Source organism: Anolis sagrei, chromosome 8 (assembly GCF_037176765.1).
Source record: "Anolis sagrei isolate rAnoSag1 chromosome 8, rAnoSag1.mat, whole genome shotgun sequence".
NCBI classification, from domain to species: Eukaryota; Metazoa; Chordata; class Lepidosauria; order Squamata; family Dactyloidae; genus Anolis; species Anolis sagrei.
The window spans coordinates 8,638,369-8,664,484 of record NC_090028.1 but is presented as its reverse complement, the minus strand read 5'-3'; the positions used below and the strand labels follow the sequence as shown (position 1 = coordinate 8,664,484).

The 26,116-nt window shown below is 45.4% G+C and overlaps 1 protein-coding gene across 1 annotated transcript in view; it reads right to left on the bottom strand.

Moving 5' to 3' along the window:
- Window positions 1–3,619: 3,619 nt before the first annotated feature.
- The window catches only part of LOC132783158 (receptor-interacting serine/threonine-protein kinase 2-like), a 41,659-nt gene continuing 19,162 nt past the window's right edge, over window positions 3,620–26,116 (bottom strand). The window contains exons 8-12 of the mRNA XM_067471018.1: window positions 26,010–26,095; window positions 25,812–25,880; window positions 24,199–24,358; window positions 13,703–13,918; window positions 3,620–8,206 (exon numbers count right to left, since the gene is read on the bottom strand). Coding sequence (XP_067327119.1) covers window positions 7,908–8,206; window positions 13,703–13,918; window positions 24,199–24,358; window positions 25,812–25,880; window positions 26,010–26,095 — 830 coding nt within the window. The 3' untranslated portion in view covers window positions 3,620–7,907. The remainder of the gene's footprint in view (window positions 8,207–13,702; window positions 13,919–24,198; window positions 24,359–25,811; window positions 25,881–26,009; window positions 26,096–26,116) is intronic.

Sequence of the window (26,116 nt, the reverse complement as noted above, 5' to 3'; positions counted from 1 at the left end):
CACATCACATTGTTGGCTCATGTTTAACTTGTTGTCCACGAGGACTCCAAGATCTTTTTCATACGTCCTGCTCTCGAGCCAGGCATTGTCCCCCATTCTGTATCTTTGCATTTTGTTTTTCCTGCCAAAGTGGAGTATCTTGCATTTGTCCCTGTTGAACTTCATTTTGTTAGTTTTGGCCCATCTCTCTAATCTGTCAAGGAGAGAGAGTTGCCAGATGTACAAGCTGGGTTTAGAAAAGGCAGAGGAACGAGAGACCAGATTGCCAATATCCGGATGCTGGAGAATGGAGAAAGGCAGGGAGTTTCAGAAAAAACATCTATTTCTGTTTCATTGACTATTCTAAAGCCTTTGAGTGTGTGGATCATAATAAATGGTGGCAAGTTCTTGGTGGTATGGGCATACTAAACCACCTTGTCTCTCTCCTGAGGAATACGTATAAGGACGAAGTAGCAACGATTCCATCAGCACTGCCTCCGAAAAATCCTGCAAATCTCTTGGGAAGACAGGCAGACAAATGTCAGCATGCTGGAAGAAGCAAAGACCATCAGCATTGAAGCGATGGTCCTCCACCATCAACTCCGCTGGACTGGCATTCAGATGTGGCGGAGGACCACCACTTCAATGCTGGTGGTCTTTGCTTCTTCCAGCATGCTGACATTTGTCTTCCTGTCTTCCCAAGAGATTTGCAGGATTTTTCGGAGGCAGTGCTGATGGAATCGTTGCTATTTGATCCTTATACGGATTCCTCAGGAGAGAGACAAGGTGGTTTAGTATGCCCATACCACATCTGAATGCTCAATCACCTTCTCCCGAAGCAGTTGCTCTATTCCGAACTCAAGAACAGAAAACAATGTTGGAGGACAGGAAAAGAGATTTAAAGATGGATTCAAAGCCAACCTTAAAACCTATGGCATAGACACCAAGAACCGGGAATCCCTGGTCCTTGAGAGCTCTACCTGGAGTTCAGCTGTGACTAGCAGTGCTGTAGAATTTGAAGAGGCACGAATTGGGGGGAGGGAGTGAAAGAGAGAAATGTGCCAAGAGGAAGGTACGTCAAGTCAACCCCGACCGGGATCACCTTCCAATTGGAAACCAATGCCCTCACTGTGGGAGAAGATGCAAATCAAGAATAGGGCTCCACAGTCACCTACGGACCCACCGTCAGTACAGCGAACTTGGAGTACAATCTTACTCAGACAATGAGGGATCTCCTAAGTAAGTAAGTAAGTAATGTATTTGTTAATTTACTTGCTATATTTATACCACGCTCTTCTGTTGGAACACAGAAGCCTTAAAGAGCCAAACACAACAATGTAATCAAAACAACAGTTTATTAAATCAAAGCAAACAGGACTCAGAGACACTTGCTTCAGTGCCTCTGGTCAAAACTCAAAGTTTGCAGCAATTTGCAGCTTGAAAAACGAACTTAGAAAATAAACCAGATTAAACTGGCAAAAAACAAGAGTTCTAGCAAAATGCACCAAAATCACACAATTCAATGATAATGAGCAAATAAAGAGCCATGAAGAGAAGTCGTCGTCCAGAAGCAGTCCAAAGTCAAAGAAGTCCCAACTGAAGATACCAAAGTCCAAAAAGCAGCGGTGTTGTCAGAAACAGTCCGTGGTCAAGGAGAGGGGAAATCCGCACTTACAGGAGTCCAAGCCGGTCAGCACACGAAGAAAGCAGTTCCAGGACCCAAGCCCAACAAGAGAAGTGGCAGCGACAGGACCCAAGGTACGTAACCAACACTTTGCCTACTGCAAAGTTCCATTCTTTCAGTGCCTTCATTTATCCTACAACTCATCATCCGTTGATGAGCTATCCTCCGCCCTTTCCTCATCGCTGTCAGCTGTCTTACCCTTTACAGCTGAGCGCCAACACCCATCTCTCCAACTCTTCCACCTCTTGTCAAGACTTAGGTCTCCCCATGAATCTCTGGTATCACCAGACTGCCAATCCCCAGAAAAACCCTCAAATGTATCGCTGGATGTGGGTTGCATGCACACATTCCTGACTTCTTGCACTTAGAATCATAGAATCAAAGAGTTGTAAGAGACCTCATGGGCCATCCAGTCCAACCCCATTCTGCCAAGAAGCAGAAATATTGCATTCAAATCACCCCTGACAGATGGCCATCTAGCTTCTGTTTAAAAGTTTCCAAAGAAGGAGCCTCCATCACACTCCAGGGCAGAGAGTTCCACTGCTGAACGGCTCTCACAGTCAGGAAGTTCTTCCTCGTGTTCAGATGGAATCTCCTCTCTTGTAGTTTGAAGCCATTGTTTCGCATCCTGGTCTCCAAGGAAGCAGAAACAAGCTTGTTCCCTCCTCCCTGTGGCTTCCTCTCACATATTTATACATGGCTATCATATCTCCTCCCAGCCTTCTCTTCTTCAGACTAAACATGCCCAGCTCCTTAAACCGCTCCTCATAGGGCTTATTCTCCAGACCCTTGATCATTTAGGTCGCCCTCCTCTGGACACATTCCAGCTTGTCAATATCTCTCTTGAATTGTGGTGCCCAGAATTGGACACAATATTCCAGGTGTGGTCTAACCAAAGCAGAATAGAGGGGTAGCATTACTTCCTTAGATCTAGACACTATGCTCCTATTGGTGCAGGCCAAAATCCCATTGGCTTTTTTTGCCGCCACATCACATTGTTGTCTCATGTTTAACTTGTTGTCCACGAGGACTCCAAGATCTTTTTCACACGTACTGCTCTCGAGCGAGGCGTCCCCCATTTTGTATCTTTGCATTTTGTTTTTCCTGCCAAAGTGGAGTACCTTGCATTTGTCCCTGTTGAACTTCATTGTGTTAGTTTTGGCCATTCATCTCTCTAATCTGTCAAGATCGTTCTGAATCCTGCTCCTGTCCTCTGGAGTATTGGCTATCCCTCCCAATTTGGTGTCGTCTGCAAACTTGATGATCATGCCTTCTAGCCCTTCATCTAAGTCATTAATAAGATGTTGAACAGGAGTCCAATTGGACTTGAGTCCAATCCAATGGTTCCCCTTCATCCTCACTACTCCCAGACCCATTATTTCCAGTAAAGACCATGAAATCCTCATCTTCAGTGGGAGCACTAAGTATGTCCCGGATCCTTTTCCTCTGATGCTCTTCGTCAGACTCCTGCTCCCAAGTAATCCGTTTGACACCTCTACTCCCATCTCCCTCCTCCTCCTCCTCACACATTTCACTCTCTGAGAACCCTTTGAAAGAGTCTTCATCTGTGGGAGACATAAGTATCTCCCGGATTCTCTCCCTTTGTTGTTCTTCTTCTAACACCTGAGCACCTCGTTTCCCTCCTCTACTACTCCCACCAGTAGTAGTAACGTTGCCAGCAGACTCTACTACAACATCTTCTCACCCCAAAGGGCACTCAACGTCGCATTATACATACAAATAATAAATATAACATTACAAATAATAAATATAACCGAGTAAAGACAAAGATGTTCTTTCTATACATCAGTTGAAGAAGCTGAGTTTCCTTTTACTCCCAAAAGTGGGTCAAGCTACAGTTTAAACAGTAAACGCATCACCTGATGATTTTGTTCAATTCAGTTATGCTTTCAGCCCTACATGTCCCTGCTTATGCAAGTTTGTTACAGCCTAAGGTCAAACCATATAATTTATTTATAAATACTTTTCTGACAGTTACACACAAAATATTGGCATGTTATAACGGAAAGCACAAACAACAAGCCTGGTTACAAACTGGCTTCCCATAGCACAACTTTAATTCTTGCACCTCTTATTTATTTATTTATTATTTATTTCAGTTACTTCTACCCCACCCTTCTCACCCCCAAGGGGGGGGGGGGCCTCAGGGCGGCTTACAAAGGAAGGCACAATTTGATGCCTGTGTCAAAAATACATGCATACATAAAAGCAATCAAACAGTTAACAGGTTAAAAACATCAGTACATAACACAATAGTAAACAATCTCATGGTCAGTGTTCAGAGTTCCATAAATCCATTCCCTTCTGTCAATTCCTGCCCATCATCAAGGTCTTTCCTTTAGCTGCCAGAATGTCCAAAAGCCTGGTCCCACATCCAGGTCTTCAATTTTTTTCTGAATGACAAAACGGAAGTTGCTGATCTAATCTCCCCGGGAAGTGAGTTCCACAGGTGAGGGGCCACTACCGAGAAGGCACTGCTCCTCGTCCCCGCCAGCCTCACTTGTGATAGAGGCGGGGTCGAGAGCAGGGCCTCCCCAGAAGATCTTAGACTCTGAGGTGGGACGTAGAGGGAGATCAGTTCGGACAGATACACTGGGCCGGAACCGTATAGGGTTTTGTAGGTCAAAACCAGCACTTTGAATTGTGCTCAGAATTGGATCGGCAGCCAGTGGAGCTGACACAACAGGGGGGTGGTATGCTCCCTGTATGCCGCTCCGGTGAGCAATCTGGCTGCCTCCCGCTGGACTAGTTGGAGTTTCTGAGCAGTCTTCAAAGGCAACCCCACGTAGAGTGCGTAAGGGTTTTGTAAGGGTGACTGTCCCAGTTCAGGATCCTAAAATCTGGATCCAACCAAACTAGTGAGTATTGTTAGATCCTTTGGAAATCAAATAATTGACTCATGACTTGTGTGCCTCCTTGATTTCAATGGACAAAACCCTATTTAGCTTTTGCAAGCAGGCTTATCTGTGTGGCTTCTCGCTATATTTGGAAGCACTGCAGACTGCTAAAGTTAATAGATATTATGAATTTGAATAGATAAGGTTGCTTCCAGAAAACCATCCCCCTTTGCTCCTGCAAATGTTATTTAGGAACCACCAGTTTTACTCTTCACAGATTTCAGGTACAGGTCGAGGCGAAGTGGTTTGATTAGCGGAGCAAGACATAGGCGACCAAAGTTCGAAACTGTGTGATCTTCATCACGTCGCATTCTCTCAGTCTCAGAGAAAGGCCGTGGCAAGTCAGCTCTGAACAAATCTGGCCAAGAAAACCCCATGACAGGGTTGCCACAAGGTCAGTTTAAGTTGGAAATGCCTTGAAGGAACACAACAAAGCAAAACATAGTCTGAGATCTTACATAGAGGAAGCGGAACGTAACTTCATGGGGCACAGCGTTCCGTAACAGTTGCACAATGATGGCTTGTTATGGGATGGCAATGTGGAACAAAATACAAATGTGGAACAAAATGCCCATGCTCCGCTGCATCGATGATCCGTACGTCCATTGCCATTTTCGCTTCCTTGGCAGCCACCTCTCACAAAAGTTAATATTGACACTGAAATAAAACACCGCCCGAGCTCTGCGAGTGCAGCATTTTTCCAATTGAAGCAGAGAGTGTTTGAGGAAGGTGAAAGGGAGAAACGTGGCAAAAGGAAGACATGTCAAGCCAACCCTGACCGGGACAGCCTTCCACCTGGAAACTAATGTCCTCACTGCGGGAGAACATGCAGATCAAGAATAGGACTCCATAGCCACCTACAGACGCACCACCAAGACACTACACTTGGAGGACCATCACCCTTGGGCTACAAGGGATTGCCTAAGTAAAAAAGTTTGAGGATTGGGATATCTGCAGGGAGACCAAGCTATTGTCCTTCCAAACCTGCTATACACCTGCGAAACGTGGACTGTCTACAGACATCACACTCAATTCCTAGAAAAATTTCATCAGCATTGCCTCCGAAAAATCCTGCAAATCTCTTGGGAAGATAGGAGACAAATGTCAGCATGCTGGAAGGAGCAAAGACCACCAGCACTGAAGCGATGGTCCTCCGCCATCAACTCCGCTGGACTGGCCATGTCCAAATACCTGATCACCATCTCCTGAAGCAGTTGTACTGCTGAAGCAATATTGACACTGAAATACAACACCGCCTGAGCTCTGCGAGTGCAGCATTTTTCTAAATGAAACAGAGAATGTTTGAGAATTGGGACATCTGCGGGGATGACCAAGGTGCTTGTTTATAAAGCCATTGTCCTCCCAAGCCTTCTATACACCTGTGAAATGTGGACTGTCTACAGACATCACACTCAAGTCTTGGAACAATTTCATCAGCGTTGCCCCTGAAAAATCCTGCAAATCTCTTAGGAAGACAAACGGACAAATGTCAGCGTGCTGGAAGAAGCAAAGACCACCAGCTTTGAAGCGATGCTCCTACGCCATCAACTCCGCTAGATTGGCATATTGTCTGGATGCCTGATCACCGTCTCCCAAAAAGCAGTTACTCTACTCCAAACTCAAGAACGGAAAATGTAATGTTGGTAGACAGGAACAGGGCTTTAAAGATGGGCTTAAAGCCAACCTTAAAAACTGTGGCATAGACACCGAGAACTGGGAAGCCCTGGCCCTTGAGTGCTCTCACTGGAGATCAGATGTGACCAGCAGTGCTGCAGAATTTGAAGAGGCACGAATGGAGGGTGAACGGGAGAAACATGCCAAGAGGAAGGCCCATCAAGCCAACCCCAACCGGGACAGCTTCCCACTTGGAAACTGATGTCCTCACTGCGGTAGAACATGCGGATCAAGAATAGGTCTCCACAGTCACCTATGGACCCACTGCCAAGACACTACACTTGGAGAACCACCATTCTCGGGCTATGAGGGACTGACTAAGTAAGTAAGTAACCTGCACATGCAATGCATAATCAAAACATATTGGTAGACAGCAAAAGAGATTGAAAGATGGGCTTAAAGCTAACCTGAAAAACTGTGGCATAGACACTGAGAACTGGGAAGCCTTGATCCTTTAGCGCTCTAACTGGAGGTCAGCTGTGACCAGCAGTGCTGCAGAATTCAAAGAGTCACGAATGGAGGGTGAACGGGAGAAACATGCCAAGAGGAAGGCATATCAAGCCAACCCCGACCGGGACCGCTTTCCACTTGGAAACTGATGTTCTCACTCTGGGAGAACATGCGGATCAAGAACAGGGCTCCACAGTCACCTACGGACCCACCGCCATACACTACACTTGGAGAACCATCATCCTTGGGCTATGAGGGATCACCTAAGTAAGTAAGTATCGTGCATATGCAATGCACAATCAAAACATGTTGGTAGACAGCAAAAGAGATTGAAAGATGGGCTTAAAGCTAACCTGAAAAACTGTGGCATAGACACTGAGAACAGGGAAGCCTTGATCCTTTAGCGCTCTAACTGGAGGTCAGCTGTGACCAGCAGTGCTGCAGAATTCGAAGAGGCATCAAGAACAGGGCTCCACAGTCACCTACAGACCCACCGCCAAGACACTACACTTGGAGAGCCATCATCCTCAGGCTAAGTAAGTAAGTAACCTGGACACATATTTTGAATGTGCATTGCCATCGCTGAACTGAATGCAAACTCTCTCCCTTGGACACATATTTAAGGCACCAAGAGGAACCTGGCTAAAGGTTGTTCTGAACCAAGACTGAACAAACACCTCCTTGAATGATTCAATGTTTAAATTCTGCCGCTTTTGTTTATGCTGTTTTTGGAAACCGACCTGAATTTTATTTTTTATTATAATATTCTGCCTCATCCTCAACAGGTTTTTCTTCCTGCTTCATGGGAGCACGAGGGCCCCTTAAGTGCCTGTTGTGTTCTCTTTGCCAAGTCTGCAATCCCTGTGTCAAACAGTATGAAAACAAGGGCAGCTCCAAAGTCTGTCTTCTTCTGCCCAAAAGGCTCAGAACTGAAGCTTGACCGCAGTCCCAATAGCTCAAGCGTCCAACTGTATGACCATCAATATTAAAAGCGTATTGTAGTCATTACTGCAGGCGTTGGGCAGCTCAGCCCCGTAATCCAACTCACGTTCCTTCATTAAGCGGATAAAAGTCGCACAAGCCGTGCAAGGCTCTCATCTGCGACAGCAAGCAACAAAGGCTCGATAAATCAGCGCTGTTGCAAATTACCAGCTGGCAAAGAAATGTTTTCATTTGTTTTGAAATGCCAAAAGGTAAATGGTTTAATTCACTGCATTTGCCGGGAAGCTTTGTAGCAAAGGGCTGCATTTGCTGGTGGACAAGACGGACACCACGGTCTGGGCGGCCTTTTCACCGAGGCCGAGGCAAGTGTCCAGCAAAGCCCGGGAACGGGCCGTCAAGGTGGGGAAGGAGGTGATGCACTCGTAGTCCGTCCTGGATAAGAGCTGTTGGGAGCGCAGGACGTCCAGGAGGTGGTTCAAGCGTCCTTCGGTCATGCAGTGCAGGATGGTCTCTCGCCCACAGGCCAGGATGGAGCAATTCTTCTGTTGATAGCAGGTTCCTGGAACATAAAGGAGTTAAGAATGAATCCTATATTGGAAATTACATAACCAGATCAACAATTGGGTCACACCGTCTACAGAAAACCCACACACACAGATAGATATCTACATAAAAACTCCAACCATCACCCGAGTCAAAAAAGAAGCACCATTAAAGCCTTGGCAGACCGTGCAAAAAGAATCTGCGAAGCCCACCTCCTCCAAGATGAACTGAACCACCTCAACTGGGCTCTCCAGGCCAAGGGAGACTCCACCTCAGACATCAGAAGAGCTGCAAGACAACCGAGAAGAAGCCACGAGAGTGAAGACGAAGATCCAACCAGAGGAAAAGGGTTCCTGCCATACATCAAGGGAACCACTGACCGCAGAGGGAAGCTGATGAGGAAACACAACATACAAACTATCTACAAACCCACCAAGAAAATCCAACAAATGCTACGTTCAGCAAAGAACAAGAGGGATCCTCCCACTTCTGCAGGAGTCTACCGTATACCATGCAGCTTTGGACAAGTCTACATAGGGACCACCAAACGCAGCATTGCCCAGACACGCATCAAGGAACATGAAAGGCACTGCAGACTCCTTCAACCAGAGAAGTCAGCCATAGCAGAGCACCTGATGAACCAGCCTGGACACAGCAGATTATTTGAGAACACAGAAATGCTGGACCACACCAACAACCACCATGTCAGGCCACACAGAGAAGCCATTGAAATCCACAAGCATATGGACAATTTCAACAGAAAGGAAGAGACCATGAAAATGAACAAAATCTGGCTACCAGTATTAAAAAATTCTAAAATTACAACAGCAAAACGACAGAGAGGAAACAACCAGGCACATCTTAACACCTCCCAGCAAGAGTTTTTCCCAGGCTCAGGCAGGCCTTCAAATGCTAATGAAGGTGATCAGTTGAAACATTCACACCTAGCCCCAGCAGGGAAGAGCTCCTTGCCCCACCCCAGCCATGCCACAGATATATAAACCCATTGTCCTATTTCCAACAGACCTCACTACCTCTGAGGATGCTTGCCATAGATGTAGACGAAACGTCAGGAGAAATGCCTCTAGAACATGGCCCTATAGCCCGAAAAGACCCACAAAAACCTAATTACATAACCTATTGAAAATAAGTGCACCATAACCTTATTGATGAATTATTGATGAATTATTATTGATGAATGCAAAAATTATTGATGAATGCAAAGCTGGGGTGAAAATTGCTGGAAGAAACATTAACAACCTCAGGTATGCAGATGACACCACTCTGATGGCCGAAAGCGAGGAGGAGCTGAGGAGACTTCTAATCAAGGTGAAAGAAGAAAGCGCAAAAGCTGGGTTGCAGCTAAACATCAAAAAAACCAAGATTATGGCAACAAGAATGATTGACAACTGGGAAATAGAGGGAGAAAATGTGGAGGCCGTGACAGACTTTGTATTTCTAGGCGCAAAGATGACTGCAGATGCAGACTGTGGCCAGGAAATCAGAAGATGCTTCCTTCTTGGGAGGAGAGCAATGTCCAAATAGTCAAGAGTAGAGACATCACACTGGCAACAAAGATCCATTGCCTAGTCAAAGCCATGGAATTCCCTGTAGTAACCTACGGATGTGAGAGCTGGACCTTAGGGAAGGCTGAGCGAAGGAAGAGATATGCTTTTGAGCTGTGGTGTTGGAGGAAAGTGCTGAGAGTGCCTTGGACTACAAGAAGATCCAACCAGTCCATCCTCCAGGAAATAAAGCCCGACTGCTCACTGGAGGGAAGGAGACTAGAGACAAAGTTGAAGTCCTTTGGCCACATCCTGAGGAGACAGCAAAGCCTAGAGAAGACAATGATGCTGGGGAAAGTGGAAGGCAAAAGGAAGAGGGGCCGACCAAGGGCAAGATGGATGGATGGCATCCTTGAAGTGACTGGACTGACCTTGAAGGAGCTGGGGGTGGTGACGGCTGACAGGGAGCTCTGGTGTGGGCTGGTCCATGAGGTCGCGAAGAGTCGGAGACGACTGAACGAATGAACAACAACATTGGAAATAAGTGCACCATAACCTTATTGAAAAAGTAAAAATGATGTCACAGCTGTTTGGCAAATGTGAATCTCCACGAACATGTGGAGATCACTTTTTGAAAACCACTAGTCAAGAAAAGCATGGAACAAGTGTTATCCATAAACATTCATGCAATGTGCTTTACTTAATTTGGAGGGCTACGCCCTAAAATTTAGATGGCATGGCTATTTATGGTATGAAAAATATAAGGTAAATAAAGAATGAAAATAAAGAATTTGAAACATTTATATTTTGCCCTTCTCACTCCGAAGGGGACTCAGGGTGGAGCACAACATATACATGGCAAGCATTCCATGCCAGGACATAAAATAACTATAAATATTTATTTATTTACTAGCTGTACCTGCCACGCGTTGCTGTGGCCAACCTTCCCTCCTTCTTTCCCTCTCTCTTTCATAGAATCATAGAATCATAGAATCAAAGAGTTGGAAGAGACCTCATGGGCCATCCAGTCCAACCCCATTCTGCCAAGAAGCAGGAATATTGCATTCAAATCACCCCTGACAGATGGCCATCCATCTTCCAAAGAAGGAGCCTCTACCACACTCCGGGGCAGAGAGTTCCACTGCTGAACGGCTCTCACAGTCAGGAAGTTCTTCCTCATGTTCAGATGGAATATCCTCTCTTGTAGTTTGAAGCCATTGTTCCGCGTCCTAGTCTCCAGGGAAGCAGAAAACAAGCTTGCTCCCTTCTCCCTGTGGCTTCCTCTCACATATTTATACATGGCTATCATATCTCATCTCAGCCTTCTCTTCTTCAGGCTAAACATGCCCAGCTCCTTAAGCCGCTCCTCATAGGGCTTATTCTCCAGACCCTTGATCATTTTAGTTGCCCTCCTCTGGACACATTCCAGTGTTCTCTGGATGTAGGTGAACTACAATTCCAAAAACTCAAGGTCAATGTCCACCAGACACCCCCCCCCCCCCCCCCCCGTATTTTCTCATGGTATGGGCATTCTGTGTGCCAAGTTTGATTCAATTCCATCATTGGTGGAGTTCAGAAGGCTCTTTGATTTTAGGTGAACTATAAATCCCAGCAACTCCAGCATTCCCAAATGACAAAATCAATCACCCCCCTCCCAACCCCACCAGAATTCAAATTTGGGCGTATTGGATATTTGGGCCAAATTTGGTCCAGTGATACATCCTATGTATCGGATACTTACATTACAATTCATAACAGTAGCAAAATTACAGTTATGAAGTAGCAACGAAAATAATGTCATGGTTGGGGGGTCACAACATGAGGAACAGCATTAAGAGGTCGCGGCATTTGGAAGGTTGGGAACCACTGATCTAAAGCTAGCAGGTGCCAAGTTGTTTTCAAGCCCCAAATCCTGGGAACTCTCTGGGAGCAATTCAGGGAGTAAACTCTCATCCCTATACGCTGTAGGAACATTCTCATTAGAAACTACACTCTGAACAGGTGTCTCTATGTCATTCTCTGCATTAATATCATTGACCAAACCATGGCCATCCTGACCCTCATTGACATCATTCCCCACATCCAAAGTACCATGATCTTGAAACACAATCACAGGCTGAACTCCAGCAGGGACATTAAAAACAATAAAAAGGGCTTCTATTCGTATGTCAGTAGAAAAAGGAAAAACAAGGAGGCAATAGGACCTCTTCGCGGAGAAGATGGGGCAATGCTGACAGGGGATAGGGAAAAGGCAGAACTACTTAATGCCTTCTTTGCCTCGGTCTTCTCACAAAAAAGAGAGTCTTCAACCTCAGCAAGATGGAGTGGATGAGGGATTGGAGGACATCCAACCCCAAATTGGGAAAGAAGTCGTCCAGGAATACCTGGCCGCTCTTAATGAGTTCAAGTCCCCTTTCAGGGCCAGATCAACTACACCCCAGAGTATTGAAGGAACTAGCGGAAGTCATTTCGGAACCGTTGGCAACCATCTTTGAGAGTTCTTGGAGAACGGGAGAAGTTCCAGCAGATTGGAGGAGGGCCAATGTGGTCCCAATCTTCAAGAAGGGAAAAAAGGATGACCCAAACAACTACCGTCCGGTCAGCCTCACGTCGATACCGGGCAAGATTCTGGAAAAGATTGTTAAGGAAGCGGTCTGCAAACACTTAGAAACAAATGCGGTCATCGCTAATAGTCAACATGGATTTATCAAAAACAAATCATGCCAGACTCATCTGATCTCTTTCTTCGATAGAGCTACAAGCTGGGTAGATGCGGGGAATGCCGTGGATGTAGCGTACCTGGATTTCAGGAAGGCCTTCGACAAGGTCCCCCATGACCTTCTGGCAAGGAAACTAGTCCAATGCGGGCTAGGCAAAACTATAGTGAGGTGGATCTGTAATTGGTTAAATGGACGAACACAGAGAGTGCTCACTAATGCTTCCTCTTCATCTTGGAAAGAAGTGACGAGTGGAGTGCCACAAGCAAGGTTCCGTCCTGGGCCCGGTCCTGTTCAACATCTTTATTAATGACTTAGATGAAGGGCTAGAAGGCAGGATCATCAAGTTTGCAGACGACACCAAATTGGGAGGGAGAGCCAATAGTCCAGAGGACAGGAGCAGAATTCAAAACGATCTTGACAGATTAGAGAGATGGGCCAAAACTAACAAAATGAAGTTCAACAGGGACAAATGCAAGAGACTCCACTTTGGCAGAAAAAACGAAATGCAAAGATACAGAATGGGGGACAATGCCTGGCTCGAGAGCAGTACGTGTGAAAAAGATCTTGGAGTCCTCGTGGACAACAAGTTAAACATGAGCCAACAATGTGATGTGGCGGCAAAAAAAGCCAATGGGATTTCGGCCTGCATCAATAGGAGCCTAGTGTCTAGATCTAGGGAAGTAATGCTACCCCTCTATTCTGCTTTGGTTAGACCACACCTGGAATATTGTGTCCAATTCTGGGCACCACAATTCAAGAGAGATATTGACAAGCTGGAATGTGTCCAGAGGAGGGCGACTAAAATGATCAAGGGTCTGGAGAACAAGCCCTATGAGGAGCGGCTTAGGGAACTGGGCATGTTTAGCCTGAAGAAGAGAAGGCTGAGAGGAGATATGATAGCCATGTATAAATATGTGAGAGGAAGCCACAGGGAGGAGGGAGCAAGCTTGTTTTCTGCTTCCTTGGAGACTAGGACGCGATGGAACAATGGCTTCAAACTACAAGAGAGGAGATTCCATCTGAACATGAGGAAGAACTTCCTGACTGTGAGAGCCGTTCAGCAGTGGAACTCTCTGCCCCGGAGTGTGGTGGAGGCTCCTTCTTTGGAAGCTTTTAAACAGAGGCTGGATGGCCATTTGTCAGGGGTGATTTGAATGCAATATTCCTGCTTCTTGGCAGAATGGGGTTGGACTGGATGGCCCATGAGGTCTCTTCCAACTCTTAGATTCTATGATTCTATCCTGTTCCAATTCAAACTCATCCTTTAGAAAGTAAAGATAATCTCACCTTTTAATTTATTTTCTGACCAACTCTTCTGACAGTTGCTGTTGGTGAGACGATGGACAGAGTGTTGTACTAATTCTGGAGGTGGTTGCCGCTTGCCTTCTGGCTCTTTGCAAAAGGGCAAGGTGCTCCTGCCATTCACACTCGAATCAGGCATGAGAACGGAGGAAAAGGAATGTGGAGGCGATCCGGGTTCTTCGCTGTTGCAAACTGGACGACCTGGAGAAATGAATACCAAAAAAAACCCAAACAAACACACAAACAAACAAAAACAAAGGATACAAAGGTAAATATAGGAATCATTGATGGGGTAATGAATCCATTCCAATGTATTGTTGAAGGCTTTCATGGCTGGAATCACTGGGTTATTGTGAGTTTTCTGGGCTGTATTGCCATGTTCCAGAAGCACTCTCTCCTGACGTTTCGCCTGCATCTATATAAGGCATTCATTCCATTCCAATTTTCCTCCCAACTTTAAAAGTTGTAGCCAAAGTCCTAAACCCACTTTGGGCCTAGCTTTCAGTATCTTGGAAAGTTCAGACTAAAACCCAGAGTGGATGCACATCTCACTGAAGCAGCTAGATGCCACCAGAAGCTAGTGGCAGCATTCTCTCCTGACCTTTCGCCTGCATTTATATAAAGCATCCATTCCATTCCAAGTTTCCTCCAAACTTTCAAAGTTGGAGCCAAATTCCTAAACCTTCTTTGGGCCTAGCTTTCAATATCTTGGAAAGTTCAGACTAAAACCCAGAGTGGATGCACATCTCACTGAAGCAGCTAGATGCAACCAGAAGCTAGTGGCAGCATTCTCTCCTGATGTTTCACCTGCATCTATATAAGGCATCCACTCCATTCCAAGTTTCCTCCAAACTTTAAAAGTTGGAGCCAAAGTCCTAAACCTTCTTTGGGCCTAGCTTTCAATATCTTGGAAAGTTCAGACTAAAACCCAGAGTGGATGCACACCTCACTGAAGCAGCAAGATGCCACCAGAAGCTAGTGGCAGCATTCTCTCCTGACCTTTTGCCTGCATTTATATAAAGCATCCATTCCATTCCAAGTTTCCTCCAAACTTTCAAAGTTGTAGCCAAAGTCCTAAACCTACTTTGGGCCTAGCTTTCAATATCTTGGAAAGTTCAGACTAAAATCCAGAGTGGATGCACATCTCACTGAAGCAGCTAGATGCCACCAGAAGCTAGTGGTAGCATTCTCTCCTGACCTTTTGCCTGCATTTATATAAAGCATCCATTCCATTCCAAGTTTCCTCCAAACTTTAAAAGTTGTAGCCAAAGTCCTAAACCTACTTTGGGCCTAGCTTTCAGTATCTTGGAAAGTTCAGACTAAAACCCAGAGTGGATGCACACCTCACTGAAGCAGCTAGATGCCACCAGAAGCTTTGTATATTCACTACTTACATGTAGTTGGCATGTGTGTCCTCTCCCAAAGTGCTTATTAAACATCTTTTGAAGAGCTTTTTTTTGTTTGTTTTTGAGACACATTTATTTTATTCGTTTTTCTTTTAAATGCACATTTACAGAATGGTGTGCTCGTCTGTCTGCTTCCCAGGTACTTCGGACATGTCTTAAACACCCGAACAAGGGAGAAGTGATATGGGAAGCCACTCGTAAGATGACCTTCACCCTTTAGACTTGTTTGTTCAGACTTGTTTTGCATCCCGTTGACAGGCTGGGGATCCTGCTGGGAAAACAATGCAGTGGGACAAAACAGCCCCATTTCAGCTGCATCCAGCTTTTGGCTGCATGCGTAGATTTTTGAGTGGCTTTGCTCCTGCTGACAAGCATTTCTCCTTCCTCAAACCAAGTAAAGAGGAGCACTCAGCATTTGTCCTTTCAGAGGAAGGATGTTGCATGATGCTATTGGCCTTTTGGGTCTAAGCAACGTTGGTCATACTGCTTTGGCTGCTTTCCTGGCGATGACCCTGCTCTCCATCCTTAGGGAGCATCTAAACTGCAGAATGAATGCAATTTGATTGCACTTTAATTGCCATGACTCAGTGCTATGGCATAGACACTGAGAACTGGGAAGCCCTGGCCCTTGAGTGCTCTAACTGGAGGCCAGCTGTTACCAGCAGTGCTTTAAAATTTGAAGAGGTACGAATGGAGGGCGAAAGAGAGAAACATGCCAAGAGGAAGGTGCATCAAGCCAACCCCGACCGGGACCGCCTTCCACCTGGAAAGTGATGCCCTCACTTCGGGAGAAGACACCAAACTTGGAGGACAATCCTACTCGGACTACGAGGGATCGCCTAAGCTACCTCCTGAAAAAAAATGTATAGTATCACAAAGGATTACCACCTCACCCACTTCATAGGAAATCTGCTACAAAACAGGAGCTTTTTTGTTGAGTTCCAGGGTCAGAGAAGCAGATGGAGGAAACAGAAGAACGCCCTGCCTCGGGGAAGTGTCCTTGCTCCATCCATGTTCAACATTTAAACAAATGACCAGCCACTGCCAGAAGGGACAGAGAGCTTCATCTATGCTGATGATCATGCCATTACTGCTCAAGCAGGGAGCTTTGAGATGGTTGAACAGAAGCTCTCCGAAGCTCTAGATGCTCTTACTGTCTATTACAGGGAAAACCAGCTGATCCCTAATCCATCTAAAACACAGACATGTGCTTTTCACCTCAAGAACAGACAAGCATCCCGAGCTCTGAGGATGACCTGGGAAGGAATCCCACTGGAGCATTGCAGCACACCCAAGTACTTGGGAGTCACTCTGGACTACACTCTGACCTACAAGAAGCACTGCCTGAATATCAAGCAAAAAGTGGGTGCTAGAAACAATATCATACAAAAGCTGACTGGCACAACCTGGGGATCACAAACAGACACAGTGAAGACATCTGCCCTTGCGTTATGCTACTCTGCTGCTGAGTATGCATGCCCAGTGTGGAACACATCTCACCACACTAAAACAGTGGATGTGGCTCTTAATGAGACATGTCGCATTATCACGGTGTGTCTGCACCCTACACCACTGGAGAAATTACACTGTTTAGCTGGTATCACACCACCTGACATCTGCCGGGAAGTAGCAGCCAATAGTGAAAGGACCAAGGCAGAGACATCTCCAGCTCATCCCTTGTTTGGGTATCAGCCAGCACGTCAACGACTTAAACCAAGAAATAGTTTTCTAAGATCTACAGAGACACTCGCTGGAACGCCTCAGCAAGTGAGAGTCCAAAAGTGGCAGGCTCAAACCCAGAACCTCAACCAATGGCTGGTACCAAATGAGAGACTCCCCCCTGGGCACACAGAAGACTGGGCGACTTGGAAGGCGCTGAACAGACTGCGCTCTGGCACCACGAGATGCAGAGCCAACCTCAAGAAATGGGGCTACAAAGTGGAATCCACAACATGCGAGTGCGGAGAAGAGCAAACCACTGACCACCTGCTGCAATGCAACCTGAGCCTTGCCACATGCACCATGGAGGACCTTCTTGCGGCAACACCAGAGGCACTCCAAGTGGCCAGATACTGGTCAAAGGACATTTAACCAACTACCAAGCTTGCAAACTTTGTGTTTTGTCTGTTTGTTTGTTTTGTTAAAAATGTATACAACTGTCTGGTTGCTCCTGACACGATAAATAAAATAATTCACTTCCAACACGAAGTGGGTCACAGCACAACATCAAAACTCTCCTTAACACAGAGAAGAGGGATTATTCATCCAAGGGTCAGGTTGGGATTCACAGAACCCCCCACAGTGTGACATGGAGATACAGACTGCTTTTACAGTCAGTAACAGACAAAGCAAACACATTTAATCCACATCAGGTGAAGGTAAGGGCAGACAACCCTGTGTCCCTGAAACGATGGAATGATCACAGCCGAGGGGTACTTCCCGCTCACTTTGAAATGTGCAAGAGGGCAGGGAACAGGGCTGATCAACTGTGGAAGCACCTCTCTCCACCTTATCTGCTCCTACCAAAAAAATGCATTGCATTGTCTTAGAATCATAGAATCATAAAATCAAAGAGTTGGAAGAGACCTCATGGGCCATCCAGTCCAACCCCATTCTGCCAAGAAGCAGGAATATTGCAATCAAATCACCCCTGACAAATGGCCATCCAGCCTCTGCTTAAAAGCTTCCAAAGAAGGAGCCTCCACCACACTCCGGGGCAGAGAGTTCCACTGCTGAACGGCTCTCACAGTCAGGAAGTTCTTCCTCATGTTCAGATGGAATCTCCTCTCTTGTAGTTTGAAGCCATTGCTCCGCGCCCTAGTCTCCAAGGAAGCAGAAAACAAGCTTGCTCCCTCCTCCTTGTAGCTTCCTCTCACATATTTATACATGGCTATCATATCTCCTCTCAGCCTTCTCTTCTTCAGGCTAAACATGCCCAGTTCCCTAAGCCGCTCCTCATAGGGCTTGTTCTCCAGACCCTTGATCATTTTAGTTGCCCTCCTCTGGACACATTCCAGCTTGTCAATATCTCTCTTGAATTGTGGTGCCCAGAATTGGACACAATATTCCAGATGTGGTCTAACCAAAGCAGAATAGAGGGGTAGCATTACTTCCTTAGATCTAGACACTAGGCTCCTATTGATGCAGGCCAAAATCCCATTGGCTTTTTTTGCCGCCACATCACATTGTTGGCTCATGTTTAACTTGTTGTCCACGAGGACTCCAAGATCTTTTTCACACGTACTGCTCTCGAGCCAGGCATTTACCCCCATTCTGTATCTTTGCATTTCATTTTTTCTGCCAAAGTGGAGTATCTTGCATTTGTCACTGTTGAACTTCATTTTGTTAGTTTTGGCCCATCTCTCTAATCTGTCAAGATCGTTTTGAATTCTGCTCCTGTCCTCTGGACTATTGGCTCTCCCTCCCAATTTGGTGTCGTCTGCAAACTTGATGATCATGCCTTCTAGCCCTTCATCTAAGTCATTAATAAAGATGCTGAACAGGACCGGGCCCAGGACGGAACCCTGCGGCACTCCACTTGTCACTTCTTTCCAGGATGAAGAGGAAGCATTAGTGAGCACTCTCTGCGTTCGTCCACTTAACCAATTACAGATCCACCTCACCGTAGTTTTGTCCCTAAATGCCACATTTGGAGGCTTTTCTAGACCATTTTCAATCAAGTAACAGTCTATTTTTTTATGGCAAAATGAAGTAAGTGGAAGTCATTTCCCATTCAGTCCTCGTTTCAGAAAAACCTACCTTAGTGCAAAATGCGGTGGAAATGTGCCCCACTCCCTCTAGTGGACATTATTGTTTCGGGGGAAAATGTGTAAACCAGTGTATTGTCAAAGGCTTTCATGGCCGGAATCACTGGGTTGTTGTAGGTTTTTCCGGGCTATAGGGCCATGTTCTAGAGGCATATTTTCTCCTGACGTTTCGCCTGCATCTATGGCAAGCATCCTCAGAGGTAGTGAGGTCTGTTGGAAGTAGGAAAAAGGGTTTATATATCTGTGGAATGACTAGGGTGAGACAAAGGACTTTTGTCTGCTGGGGCTAGGTGTGAATGTTTCAACTGACCACCTTGATTATAGAATCATAGAATCAAAGAGTTGAAAGAGACCTCATGGGCCATCCAGTCCAACCCCATTCTGCCAAGAAGCAGGAATACCGCACTCAAATCACCCCTGACAGATGGCCATCCAGCCTCTGCTTAAAAGCTTCTAAAGAAGGAGCCTCCACCACACTCCGGGGCAGAGAGTTCCACTGCTGAACGGCTCTCACAGTCAGGAAGTTCTTCCTAATGTTCAGATAGAATCTCCTCTCTTGTAGTTTGAAGCCATTGTTCCGCGTCCTAGTCTCCAAGGAAGCAGAAAACAAGCTTGCTCCCTCCTCCCTGTGGCTTCCTCTTACATATTTATACATGGCTATCATATCTCCTCTCAGCCTTCTCTTCTTCAGGCTAAACATGCCCAGTTCCCTAAGCCGCTCCTCATAGGGCTTGTTCTCCAGACCCTTGATCATTTTAGTCTCCCTCCTCTGGACACATTCCAGCTTGTCAATATCTCTCTTGAATTGTGGTGCCCAGAATTGGACACAATATTCCAGATGTGGTATAACCAAAGCAGAATAGAGGGGTAGCATTACTTCCTTAGATCTAGACACTATGCTCCTATTGATGCAGACCAAAATCCCATTGGCTTTTTTTGCCGCCACATCACATTGTTGGCTCATGTTTAACTTGTCCACGAGGACTCCAAGATCTTTTTCACACGTACTGCTCCCCTGAGCCAGGCATTGTCCCCCATTCTGTATCTTTGCATTTCATTTTTTCTGCCAAAGTGGAGTATCTTGCATTTGTCACTGTTGAACTTCATTTTGTTAGTTTTGGCCCATCTCTCTAATCTGTCAAGATCGTTTTGAATTCTGCTCCTGTCCTCTGGACTATTGGCTCTCCCTCCCAATTTGGTGTCGTCTGCAAACTTGATGATCATGCCTTCTAGCCCTTCATCTAAGTCATTAATAAAGATGTTGAACAGGACCGGGCCCAGGACGGAACCCTGCTTGTGGCACTCCGCTCGTCACTTCTTTCCAAGATGAAGAGGAAGCATTAGTGAGCACTCTCTGTGTTCGTCCACTTAACCAATTACAGATCCACCTCACTGTAGTTTTGCCTAGCCCACATTGGACTAGTTTCCTTGCCAGAAGGTCATGGGGGACCTTGTCGAAGGACTTACTGAAATCCAGGTACGCTCCATCCACGGCATTCCCCGCATCTACCCAGCTTGTAGCTCTATTGAAGAAAGAGATCAGACGAGTCTGGCATGACTTGTTTTTGATAAATCCATGTTGACTATTAGCGATGACTGCATTTGTTTCTAAGTGTTTGCAGACCGCTTCCTAGCATACAATGGCCCGACTGTGCCTGGAGCCAGATTTTGTTCAATTTCATGGTTTCCTCCTTTCTGTTGGAATTGTCCACATGCTTGTGGATTTCAATGGCTTCTCTGTGTAGCCTGACATGGTGGTTGTGAGAGTGGTCCAGCATTTCTTGTTCTCCAAAAATATGCTGTGTCCATGTTGGTTCATCAAGTGCTCTGCTATGGCTGACTTCTCTGGTTGAAGTAGTCTGCAGTGCCTTTCATGTTCCTTGATTCGTGTTTGGGTGCTCTCACAACCACCATGTCAGACTACACAGAGAAGCCATTGAAATACACAAACATGTGGACAATTTCAATAGAAAGGAGGAAACCATGAAAATGAACAAAATCTGGCTACCAGTATTAGTAATTAGGGACATCTAATTACCTCTCAACAAGAGTTTGCTCCAGGCACAGTCAGCCCATTGTATGCTAATGACCAGGGTGAGACAAAGGACTCTTGTCTGCTGGAGCTAGGTGTGAATGTTTCAACTGATCACCTTGATTAGCATATAATGGGCTGACTGTGCCTGGAGCAAACTCTTGTTGAGAGGTAATTAGTAGGCCTGGGCAGTTTCGTTCGTTAATTTTGTAATTCGTTAAATATTCGTTAATTTTAGCAATTACAAAACGATTACAAAACTTACTTTTAAACCTGGAAGTGTTTTTAAATATCGAAACGGCATGCGCCAAAAATTTTTGTATTTCCGTCCATTTCGGAAATACGTAAGATGGCTTGGCTAGATGCTTGCTGGGAGCTCTCCTCTCTCTCCTCTCAGCCAGTCAGAGGCAGAGCCTGAAAGAGGAGGAGGAGGAGGAGGAGGAGGAGAGGGCGGGGAAGGCGCCGGCTGAGCAAGCGAGCGAGAGGGCGAGCGACCCTCAGTGGGAAGGCGGCCCGTCCCTCCTTCCTCACCTTTGCGGTGGGTGTGCTTCATTCTCCCAATTCCTTAGCGGAGGGCTGGGCTAGATGGCCTTTGGGGAGCCCTTCTCCCAATTTCGCATTGCTTCGGAGGAGCCGGGCCCGACTCGGCGGCAGCGCTTGAGGGCCCGCCAGAGTGAGTGCCTGCCTTCCCTCCTTAATAATAATTTCTCCTCCCTATTCTACTAAATTAATAATTAAATTAAAAAAAATATTTAAAAAATATTGAAAAAAAAGGGCGCCATCTTTACAAAATGTTTTGTAAATATTAACGAAATTTCATAAATACCGAACTTTTTAAAGGGAAAATTTTGTAATTATTTTAAATATCGAAACAAAAAAAAAAACCCCAAATACAAATCGATTTTAGAAACAAATTTTTGCGTTGTTACCCAGGCGTAGTAATTAGATGTCCCTGCCTGTTTCCTCTCTGTTGTTGTGCTGTTGCAATTTTAGAGTTTTTTAATACTGGTAGCCAGATTTTGTTCATTTTCATGGTTTCCTCCTTTCTGTTGAAATTGTCCACATGCTTGTGGATTTCAATGGCTTCTCTGTGTAGTCTGACATGGTGGTTGTGAGAGCACCCAAACACGAATCAAGGAACATGAAAGGCACTGCAGACTACTTCAACCAGAGAAGTCAGCCATAGCAGAGCACTTGATGAACCAACATGGACACAGCATATTATTTGAGAACACAGAAATGCTGGACCACTCTCACAACCACCATGTCAGACTACACAGAGAAGCCATTGAAATCCACAAGCATGTGGACAATTCCAACAGAAAGGAGGAAACCATGAAATTGAACAAAATCTGGCTCCAGGCACAGTCAGGCCATTGTATGCTAATCAAGGTGGTCAGTTGAAACATTCACACCTAGCTCCAGCAGACAAAAGTCCTTTGTCTCACCCTGGTCATTCCACAGATATATAAACCCTTTTTCCTACTTCCAACAGACCTCATTACCTCTGAGGATGCTTGCCATAGATGCAGGCGAAACGTCAGGAGAAAATATGCCTCTAGAACATGGCCATATAGCCCGGAAAAACCTACAACAACCCTGTGTAAACCAGTGTTTTCGTTGCTACATAACTGTAATTTTGCTACTTTTATGCTTACTTACTTAGGCGATCCCTCATTGTCCGAGTGGGATAATCTTCCAGGGTGGGTCCGTAGGTGACTATGGAGCCCTATTCTTGATCTTCATCTTCTTCCGCAGTGAGGGCATTGGTTTCCAGGTGGAAGGTGGTCCTGGTTGGGGTTGGCTTGATGCACCTTCCTCTTGGCATGTTTCTCTCTTTCGCCCTCCATTCATGCCTCTTCAATTTCTACAGCACTGCTGGTCACAGCTAACCTCCAGCTGGAGCACTCACAGGCCAGGGCTTCCCAGTTCTCAGTGTCTATGCCAGAGATTTTAAGGTTGGCTTTGAGCCCACCTTTCAATCTCTCTTCCTGTCCTCCAACATCCCATTTTCCGTTCTTGAGTTCGGAGTAGAGCAACTGCTTTGGGAGACGGTGGTCAGGCATCTGGACAATGTGGCCGGTCCAGCGGAGTTGATGGAGGAGGACCATTGCTTCAGTGCTGGTGGTCTTTGCTTCTTCCAGCACGCTGATATTTGTCTCTTTGTCTTCCCAAAAGATTTGTAGGATTTTCCGGAGGCAGCGCTGATGGAATCATTCCAGGAGTTGCATGTGATGTCTTTAGACGGTCCATGTTTCACAGGTGTATAGCAGGGTTGGGGGGACAATCTATATATATAAAAATGCTCTGTGCATAATGAGTACCTTAAAAACAAAAGAACCAATCAACGAAATCACACCAAATTTGGCAACAAAACATCTCACTATACAAGGAGTGACCATCACTCAAAAATTATGATCTTGTCATTTGGGAGTTGTAGTTGCTGGGATTTATAGTTCACCTATAATCAAAGAGCATTCTGAACCCCACCAATGATGGAATTGAACCAAACTTGGCACACAGTTCTCCCATGACCAACAAAAAATACTGGAAGGGTTTGGTGGGCAGTGTCCTTTGGTTTTGGAGTTCTAGTTCACCTACATCCAGAGATCACTGTGGACTCAAACAATGATTGATCTGGACCAAACTTGGCACGGATACTCAATATGCCCAAATGTGAACACTGGTGGAGTTTGGGGAAAATAGAATCTTGACATTTGGGAGTTGTCGTTGCTGGGATTTATAGTTCACCTACAATCACAGAGCATTCTGAACCCCACCAACGATAGAATTGGGCCAAACCTCCCACACAGAACCCCCATGACGGCCACAGCAATGCGTGGCAGGGGACGGCTAGTAGCTTTATAAACAAGCACCTTGGTATCCCTACAGATGTCCCGGTCCTCAAACACTCTCTGCTTCATTTGGAAAAATGCTGCACTCGCAGAGCTCAGGCGGTGTTGTATTTCAGTGTCAATGTTGACTTTGGTGGAGAGGTGGCTCCCAAGGTAGGTACTGTTATGAATCGTAATGTAAAAACGTTAGTAGAGAATGCTGCTGGAACACAACCATATAGCCCGGAAAACTCACAGCAACCCACTGATTCCATCCATGAAAGCCTTCGACAATACATAAATCCAAATGACTTGAGGACACACAACCACAAGACATAATGGGATGTGACATAAGAGGTGAAGGACCAAAGAGGTGAAGGACCAAGGGAAAATCCCTTTCTCCACCCATTTTAATGCATTTAAGATCTAATTGAAACATCACCTCTTCTTGCATCATGGTGAGGATCACTATTAGCAAGGAATGTCTGCTCCGCTTCACTTCCTGGGCCTCTTGCACTGCGATCAGGGCAAAAGTCTGACCAAGTCTTTGATTTCAGATCAATTTCCTTGTTGGGCCCATTGTTGTTGTGAGCACAAAGGATCTGAAACAAACAATGTGGAAAACAGTGATACTTTGTTTTCTCGCTACTTCGCGGTTCACTTTTAGCGGACTCGCTGTTTCGCAGTTTTCAAAAAATATTAATTTTAAATATATTATTATTATTATTATTATTATTATTATTATTATTTACTGTATTTGTATACCGCCCCTCGAGGTGGTTTACAAGGCAAAATTCAATACCATAGAAACACAAGTACAATATAAAAAAGCATTATATGAGGAAGTTAATAATAATTTGCAGAATTCCGGGTTCTGAATTAAGAATCCGAACACCTCCCATCCTAATCTCCTGGAAACTTCCTGAAAACGGAACGGAGAGGGAAACGGAATTCCGGGTTCTGAATTAAGAATCCAAACGCCTCCCATCCTAACCTCCTGGAAACTTCCTGAAAACAGAATGGAGGGGGAAATGGAATTTTGGGTTCTGAATTAAGAATCCAAACGCCTCCCATCCTAATCTCTTGGATGCTTCCTGAAAACAGAATGGAGGGGGAAACGGAATTCCGGGTTCTGAATTAAGAATCCAAACGCCTCACATCCTAATCTCCAGGAAACTTTCTGAAAACAGAAAGGAGGGGGAAACAGAATTCTGGTTTCTGAATTAAGAATCCAAACTTCTTCCATCCTGTCTCCTGGAAACTTCCTGAAAACAGAAGAAAGGGAGAAATGGAATTCCGGGGGTCTGAATTAAGTATCCAAACGCCTCCCATCCTAATCTCCCAAAATCTTCTTGTAAACAGAACGAAGGGGGAAATGGAATTCTGGGTTCTGAATTAAGAATCCAAACTTCTTCCATCCTATCTCCCAGAAACTTCCTGAAAACAGAAAGGAGGGGGAAACGGAATTCTGGGTTCTGAATTAATCCAAACTTCTTCCATCCTAATCTTCCAGAAACTTCCTGAAAACAGAATGGAGGGGGAAATGGAATTCTGGTTTTTGAATTAAGAATCCAAACGCCTTCCATCCTAATCTCCCAGAAACTTCCTGAAAACAGAATGGAGGGGGAAACAGAATTTTAGGTTCTGAATTACGAATCCCAACGCCTCCCATCCTAATCTCCCGGAAACTTCCTGAAAATAGAACGGAGGGGGAAACGGAATTCCGGCTTCTGAATTACGAATCCAAACCTCCCATCCTAATCTTCTGGAAACTTCCCAAAAACAGAATGGAGGGGGAAACGGAATTCCGAATTCTGAATTCTGAATTAAGAATCCAAACACACCCCATCCTAATCTCATGAAAACATCCTGAAAACAGAATGGAGGGGGGAGGGCGCACCTGAAAACAGAACAAAAACAGAATGGATTTCTGCCATTTCACACACCTATAGAAAATACTTCTATCTGAAACCCTGGGAAGCCATTGAACATCAGAATAGACAATAATCTGAAGAAAAGGAACAATGGCGCCACTCAAAGTGTTCCCACGCTCACCTCCAAATTGTGCCTGTCCCTTTCGAGGACATAAGAAACTGGGCCTTTGGCGGCATCTATGGCGCAATCCTGAAAGACAGAAGTAGAGAGTGTCAGTGCAATGAAACCAAAATGAACACAGCTTACTTCTGTGATTTAAAACATGATGCATTTTGTGGTATGTTGCATAGGAGTGACATACAATGGATTACAGCTCACCTTTGCGTGAATCAGGTTGTATATTGCATCTGAAATCGTCTCCTTTCTGAATGTGCTAAGAATATCCTGTAGAAGTGCTGCGCATTCTGTAAAAGGAAACACACACA